The sequence below is a fragment of the Stegastes partitus genome, unplaced genomic scaffold, assembly GCF_000690725.1.
Source record: "Stegastes partitus isolate 25-593 unplaced genomic scaffold, Stegastes_partitus-1.0.2 Scaffold817, whole genome shotgun sequence".
Classification (NCBI taxonomy): domain Eukaryota; kingdom Metazoa; phylum Chordata; class Actinopteri; family Pomacentridae; genus Stegastes; species Stegastes partitus.
Window position 1 is genome coordinate 61,029 of NW_007578548.1, and position 8,230 is coordinate 69,258.

Consider the following 8,230-nt stretch of genomic DNA (forward strand, 5'->3'; position numbering starts at 1 on the left):
TTGGCTGCATAGTTATCAAACTATATATTTAATTCAAACCACTGATCGATTTCTCTGTTGCCTCTGTTCTCTTGGTCATATTTTTCTTGCTGCTTTCTACATGTTTCATTATCCAGTACAACCCTGAGAGTAAATTTCCATCACACAGCAATAAAAAAAGAAACCAAACAGCCTGATGAACAGTCACAGATGAATTGTCAGTAGGCAGCTGCATTAAACTTGTGAGTGGAAATTTCCCGCTGGTCTAAAGGAGAAGCCGAAGCTGTTAACTGTTTTCATCCAGTGTTTTGAATCACGACTATAAACCAGCTCCACATTTCCTCCACTTCTTAAGTATCACTGTTTATTCAAACAAAAATGTAGCTTTCATATATTGAAGCTATGTAGGCAGATAGAAATGTGTTTGACTAAAACAATAAAGTTTGTGCACTAATTTTGTCCCACTTGCTATTGCTGTTTATATGACACGAGGCTTTCTAACCTGAATTTGTTGGGATGCAACTGTCAAAAAAAAAAATTTTACACATAAAAAGCCCAAATTCTCTGTTTCCTGCTTCTTAAAATAGAATATTTTCTGGTTTCTTTCCTTCTCTGTGACATCAAACTGAGCATCTTTGGGTTGTAGATAAAACAAGACATTTAAGGACATTATCTTGGATTTTAGGAAACAGCCATTGACATTTTTTACCTTTTCATTTATTTAAGAGGCCAAACAATTAATTGAATAATCGAGAAAATAACTGATGATTTGTTGAAAATGAAAACAACATGCTGACGTTTAGCAGGTGTTAAATTTACCATCTTTTTGTTAGCTAGTCTGTGAAACCTTTGCCAATTGGTCATGAATGCAATGTGCAACTGTCAATCCACTGAATAGCTGCAGAGCATTCACTTTCAACCAAATATGTCAGAATGGTTTTTCTAGATGAAAAGTCAGGAGATGAGTGTTATTGGCGATTTCTAAAGGAAATGTTGAAATTATTCAAATAAAAAACAAAAAAACAAATAGAAATGAGGGGATCCCCAGAGTTACCACAGCACATTCACTCATGAACTTTTATGCCTGTACAGAATTTCATCATCTTCATCCACAACGTGAACATTGTCCATCATCATCTTTCAACATTTATTGAGTTATTTCTTAGTGCACCACAGTGGTGGACCAGCCGCCGACCAACACCACTGATCACACACTGTCATGCAACAGTTATTCATGTAAATCGACACAGGGACTTTTTAAAACATCCTTTACATACAGTTAAAACCAGAAGTTTACATACACTGCATAAAAAGACACATAAACTTTTTTTTTCTCACTATATGACATTTAATGTGACTAAACCTTTCCTGTTTTAGGTCATTTAGGATTACCAAAATTATTTCTATAAAATTTTAATTACTTTCTTCAGAAGTCAGAAGAAAGTAGTAAAAAATTCTCAAAAAAAAATTTCTCTCTCATTATTCTGGCATTTAACAAATAGAAATAATTTTAGTAATCCTAGGTTACCTAAAACAGGAAACGTTTGGCCACATTTAATGTCAGATAGTGATGAAGAAAAGAAAGAAAGAAAGAAAGAAAGAAAGAAAGAAAGAAAAAAAAAAAGGTCTTGTGTCTTTTTATACAGTGTATGTGAACTTCTGGTCTCAACTGTAAATAAGTGTCTCTGACTTTTGCGGTTGTGTCTTTGGTATCTGTAAAATCCGTGTCCTTCTCCACCAGTGGATGACTGCAGGTCGGGGCGTGGTCCACGCTGAGATGCCCGTGTCGGAGGAGCCGGTGGTGGGCTTACAGCTGTGGGTGAACCTGCCGAAGCGAGACAAGATGGTGGAACCAGCGTACCAGGAGCTCAAAGGCTCCGAAATACCAAAACCCAGCCAGGAAGGAGTTACAGTCGCTGTGATATCTGGTGAAGCTTTGGGAGCAAAGGTGCGTCTTCATAATTCACCTGCAGGGTTGTGATATCACCGCAATCAAGTCACAATCAGAAGAGAACTTTAAACTGCTGATGTCATGGCGGTTGTTGATTGGCTGCGAGCTCGAGGCAAACTGGAAAAACCAACAAACCATGACACAAATGTGTATGTATTCCTGTGAGACGGAGCGAGAGAAAAGGGGAATGGCTGTTAACCACAGTGTTGCACCAGGGAGAATGTAGAGGAGTGTCCGTGTGAAAAGAGGAAACTGTAAATGAGGAGCAGATTGTGGCGGCCTGTGAGGGATGACTTGGTAGTTTTGCAGTGTGTGTGTCTTTGTACTTGTTTTACTACATTTGCTGACTTTATTGGTGTTGGATGCGGAGGCCTTTTAAGGAAGTGGAGACTGATTACGAACTCAAGCCAAATGTGAGGCTCAGAGTGAAGATGAAATACACAAAATATGGTTTCAATTACATGTATGTGTACCAGAACATTTATCTTTGTGAGGATTAATTTAAGTTTAAGAGCTTTGGAGCGTTTTGGCTGCTTCTGACACACCTTCAAAAGTTCAAAGACTTTCCTTAAGGCTTCAGGTTGGACTCAGGTGTAGGCTTTAGAGAAGGCATTATTTTCAATGAGAGACCTTATAAAGATATAAGTACAAACATGTGTGTGTGTGTGTACAGGGAGAAAGGTTACTTCAGGGCAGGAGACACTGTGAGCTGTAGTTTATTAAAACCACTGCATTGAAACATCTGTTTCTCTTTATTTATTATGTTTATACAGTATTGGCCTCTTGATTTTGGGTTTTTACAGATAATACTCGCGTTTTTCGAAACAAGCAAATTGGTTTGGACTCGGTTTTATGCCCCTTGTCCTTCAAACATTGTGGTTTCCTGCGGTAAGAAGACACTTTGAATCACAGTTTACAGGAAAGTACGCTTTGGACAAGAACAGGTCACGATATGTGGAAAAATCTAACAAACAAAAAAGCTTGAAAGAAGAAAGAGGAGAAAATGCACTGAGTGAGCGATGAGTCCCTCAAAGTAAGAAGCCAATACGTTTTCAATATATTGAGTGATTGTGATACAATGTCACTTTCAACATTCCAGATTTCCCTTTAATTTCAAGAATCTTTATGTATGAGGCTACAGAGCACCACTGTTATTCATTTGGACTAATGTTTCTGGCTACCTGACTGATATTTGCAATAGTAATTCTGCGCAAAATAACAAATCGTTGAGTTTGCTTAAGGTCCTTTGCATCAGCTGCTCATGTGGCGTAAGCGTTTAGTGGTAAAATATTTCACTTGCAGCAAAAACATGCAAACATATAACTGGATTATGTGGATGAAAAACTTTAACTTATTATTCAGCCGGCACACAGAGCAGCAGTACAGACGGTTCTAAAGTTGTAAACAAATGACGATGACAGTTGCTGGCGCCACTGTATTAAAATTTGTGTTAATGTGTTTTCAGTTTCATACAAAATATCTAGCGCTTGTGGCTTGTGTGTGGGAATATGCATGTTTTCTGATCCACTTTTTTTTTTTTTTGTTTAGTCCAAGGTCTTCACGAGGACACCGACTCTGTACCTGGACTTTAGGCTGCAGGCAGGAGCTCTGCATGTGCAGCCAGTCCCTTTAGGTAGGACAACATTTCTAAATACACTATTTGGTTTCTCTAATATGAACTGTGATGACTGATATACCTCTCATAGTTCCAGCGCCCTGCCTCATTTGTCTTTTCACTTTGTGTTACTGGAACCTGAAGTGTCCTTGCCATGAGATGACCCTGTTTACCACAGACTTTACTGAATGTTGTCCCATTGCGGCGGGAAACGGACCAATAAATTGTACTTACCATGGAAATGAAAGAGGTTTTATCTGATCTGCTTATTTGTTTATTTATTTTAAATCAAATCTGCCTTTTTTAGGGGTAAAGCAACAGAAAACAAAACCCAAAACAACTGACAACTGACCTCCAAAGCAGGTCTATGTAGAAGCAGCAACCTTTTCACATTAAAAATAGAAACTTAAATTCAGTGATAAAACATTCACTTGCGCGATTCAACGCATAAAGTGTTTTTTCTATTAAGAGCAGCAGTAAAAACAAATGTTTATAGTCAGTGTTATTAATATGTGTTCAGTGTAATTCCTTTAATGTAATCTAATAATTTCATAGAACATTCACAAATCAAAGGTTTGTCTTCAAAGTTGGAAACCTGCATGTTTGCTAACTTTCTTGCCAAGTTACCTGTGGGTCAGAGAGGAAAATGTATTAAACAGTCGACAGGAATGTGAATTACGTCACTTGTGTGTTCACGTGCATCCATGCACGTCCTCAAGTGCACGCATGAGAACATAGCTGAGACTCACTGCTCCACAGTCATACTAATGGTCAAAAAAAGTAGATATTCAGAGTAAAATCAAATCTAATGATATTTTTTGGATGTTAACAGATAACGCACTTTGAATTGATGTGAATGGACTTTATTGTTGACTTGTTCATTCACTCCCACGGCTCTCATTGGCCATGTTTATAGAAGGTGTCTTGTGTATTTTTAAGCATAGCGTTAGAAAAATGGATTGGAAACTGCAAAATTCAAAACAACTTCCCCAGTTTCGAAAAAAAAAAAAAAAGTTATGTTTTCTCGAGTTTCCTGCTTGAAAATAATTCCTGAAGACTTCTCTCCATTTTTCTCTCACAGATTGCAAAAGTTTAGTTTGTTTCGTCTTCTTCTTCTTTGTCTTCAAGATTTTTTTTAAAAATTGGCACATAGTTGGTTTTGTTTTTTAGCTTCTTTTACTCTGTTTACATACATGGACAACAAGCTTATACCGCCACCTTCTGACAACACTATGCAGCCTCGTTTATTCACTTCAAAAGCAGATAATGGAAACAAGCTTAATTTACATATTTCGAAATTGTTTCCCAACACTTCTTTTTCAATTGTACTGAAAACTTGCCATTGTGTTGTTTTCAAAATCCTTTAGACTTTACCCTCCCAGCACTAAATGACAGACAGAAACCGTTTGCGATGAGCTTGTAAACATAATAAGGCAGATATTTCTCTTAGAAGCTGAAACTGAGCACCGGTAATGTTGCTCTATCACAGCTGAGTGTGTAAAAACTGTTTGCTGACAAGTTTGTATTCATCTACTCTGTTATTTCAGGTTTAAGTGCAGATTATTAATATTTCTGTTTGACAGGATGGACTGCATTCATCTATACACTGTCAGGATCCATTCATGTTGGTGAGTTTTGTCCGTTTGATGTTCAGTACATTAAATGTTTCATAGGTAAGCATTTAGGTAGGTATCACTAAAAAGCAGGGTGATACCAACATCTTTTGGTTGGAAATGTGCAGCTCCCTGATTTTCCGTCTTGCTTGTCCTGCTGTCGACGTCTTATCTTACAAATATGTGTGTGATCTCACTCCAATCGCAGCTCCCCTCCAACATCCCGCCAAAATGCGTTCCACCTTAAAGCCTGATGGACTCATACTGTCACTCAGCTATGATCTCCTCTGACTTTCCACCACTTTAACGTCATCTGAAATTACCGCAACATCACTGAAAATATGATTGATTGATAATATTTACATCAATCACTTTCCCCACTTGGTCATAAATTCACCTTTTTGCATCAGAGTTTGACCTTCCACCATGAAACCCAGCATTTCCTACGATCAGAGGACATCGTGTGATCAGGGAAATCCCCTTGCATGACAACAAACCCTTTACAGACAGTGAACTCATTTTCAGAGGCTTTGTTGGTTTGTTGGAACCTCTTGTTTTCAGTCTGAATTCCCCTTTTGGTAATCTTTCATAAAATCTCATTATGATTTAATTACTCTCCGTTGTTACTCTGCAGGACCTCTCAGACTTGGCTGAAATTGCTGGCAGATGTTTTGATGACATGAGAGGATGAACGTGGCTGCTGAGATTAAAGTGCCGATTTGAATGTGAAGTTTTCTGACTCTACATGTAGTCTGGCCAAATCAGGACCAGCTGGCTTTGATAAATGAATCCAACATAAGTGGAATTTTCTGGCTTTCTCATCATCTAGTATTAGTCAGCCAAGTGTTGCAGCATGCAAACAAGCGGCTAAAACAGGTTGAACTATCTCAATCCTGCAGGTGCCTACTGTATATTTCTATTTTACTCCCATTGCTTTTGTTCTTTGGTTCTTGTTGAACAAATTATTACCAATGAAGCTCATGTTAACGCATAAACATCTTGTAACCTAATAACTACCAACTATGAGCAGGTTTCATTTCGTGTTTCTAACCATTGCTGTGACTGACCAACAACACCAGCGCGGTTTCTCATTTCCCCCCATGGAAAGCCATAGATTTCCACTTGTTTTCAAAAAGAGCTCACAGACCAGAAACCCAATCCACCATCTTTAATTACATGCGTATTGTGCTGCGCCATTTTTGCCAGAACTGAATGCGTGTTTGTTTCCATTTCCCTGCCACTGGAATAAATAGTAATGATGTGCAGTCATGAGAAAAGAATGAAAATTAGCAGAATGACTGAGTCATGTTGGAAAACGTAAACTCCAAAGAACACAATTTGAAATGGTGGATTATGTTGTTTTCCAGCTGGTATGTGCTTGACCTAATTTGAAGGTTTTTCTGAAAATAATGGGAGCATGGGAAAATAAAGTAGTAGGTCGATACTGTCTTAATGGGAATTACTGTGCCTGTTACACAAACTAAGTAAAATGACACCAGTGTAATGTTGTATTTTTAGACATTATATTGTACTGAAGTCCAAAATGTAAGATGGACTTACAATTTTTTTGTTTCTCAGGTCCAGATCAGGAGCAGCAGCAGGTAGAGCCTCATCACACCGTGGTGTTTGGAGATGGAGACTGTGTCAAGGCTGAGAACAAGGTATGCAACTTAATCAAAAAGTGAGAAAAGAATTATGTACTCCACACACGAAAAGAATAGTAAGAAAAAACACAATGTGTAGTTTCTTTCTTCACATTGTGACTTAAATGGTTGATCTTGTGATCTGTTGAGATAATATAAGCATTTTTTAATCCCGCAGTGGGGAAATTTGTAGTGTTACAGCAGCAAAAGAGACATAAAAATAAAACAAAATCTACAGCACATAAGTACTAGATTACAAGAGTCCTCGTCCTTAAGCTAGGAGCTACTAATTTTAAAAATGACAAATGAAAGTCTGTCCACTTATAGTGCACACAGAGATGTTTGAAGTCCGATTATTTCCTCTCAGGGCTCTGAAGTTTCCCATTTTGTGCTCATCGCTGGAGAACCAATCAATGAGCCGGTGGTACAACAAGGTAATTTCTGTTACACCATCCATTTTTCCAACAAGCTGCTGAATAAAATAAGTGCTTGATGTGTTTCAGAAGTCACAAACAGAACTTAATCAGTGATTGTAATTTAATTTGTATGCTGTGTCTGCCCTCAGGTCCATTTGTAATGACCACAGAAGAAGAGATCAGACAGGCTATCAAGGATTACCAGACTGGCAAAAATGGCTTTGAAAGGGCCATCAACTGGAGATCCAAGATCAGAGATGCTCTCTGAATGCTACGTGTTGAACTGTTTTACTGCTGAAACATTAGGCTGCTGAAGAAACAAATTTATTGAGAACTTGTGACGATTTTGTAAAAAAAAACAGTACAAGTTTTGCTGTTTGAGAACTTGGGTGTTTATTTTTTGGGGGACATGAACTGTATGTGTTTGAAGGACATTTAGTACTTTTTCTGTGTTACCTTGTTACATGCCTCAGTGCCTCATGTGGGAGTGGATGACGTACCCACTTGTTAGCACGTTGCCTTCTCCTGTGTAAAATATAGATTCATGAGAAAATGCGCCTGTGTCTGTTTTCCCCCTTGTTAAATTTGAGTTTTACAGCATTTTCTTCTGCTGTTTGGAGTAACAGTGCTGGTACAGAGCTCTGAAACTGTTTCCAAGTTGTTTGGAGCAACTTGGTTTGGTTTAGGCTCAAAAATAACTTTGTTGGGTTATAAGAAAGATCGGGGTTACCATGGTTGTTGCTGTTACAGTGATAAACATGAGGTTAAGGTTATGGAGATGTAAAAGTGAAAGGAAACACTGGCTCTTGGTTTAAAAATAATAGCGTTGTTGTAGTTCAGTGATTTGTTGACCCATCCATTCACCCCCACCACTGCAGTGCCCAAACATTAGGGCTCTGTTTGTTCACTTCTTTTGTTCTTGTCATAGTCACTGTGGTCACTAGGGGGCATCATTACAACCAAACTATTGATTGTATAGAAGGATAAATAAACTTTCTGTAATGTCATCCATA

At 38.1% G+C, this 8,230-nt stretch overlaps 1 protein-coding gene across 2 annotated transcripts in view; it reads left to right on the top strand.

Moving 5' to 3' along the window:
- Positions 1–8,230, top strand: part of pir (pirin) — a 41,280-nt gene extending 33,050 nt beyond the window's left edge. For both annotated transcript variants that reach the window (XM_008292538.1, XM_008292539.1), the window contains exons 5-10: positions 1,721–1,927; positions 3,479–3,563; positions 5,129–5,173; positions 6,737–6,819; positions 7,169–7,235; positions 7,367–8,230. In XM_008292538.1, the coding sequence (XP_008290760.1) occupies positions 1,721–1,927; positions 3,479–3,563; positions 5,129–5,173; positions 6,737–6,819; positions 7,169–7,235; positions 7,367–7,485 (606 nt within the window). In that variant the 3' untranslated portion in view covers positions 7,486–8,230. The remainder of the gene's footprint in view (positions 1–1,720; positions 1,928–3,478; positions 3,564–5,128; positions 5,174–6,736; positions 6,820–7,168; positions 7,236–7,366) is intronic.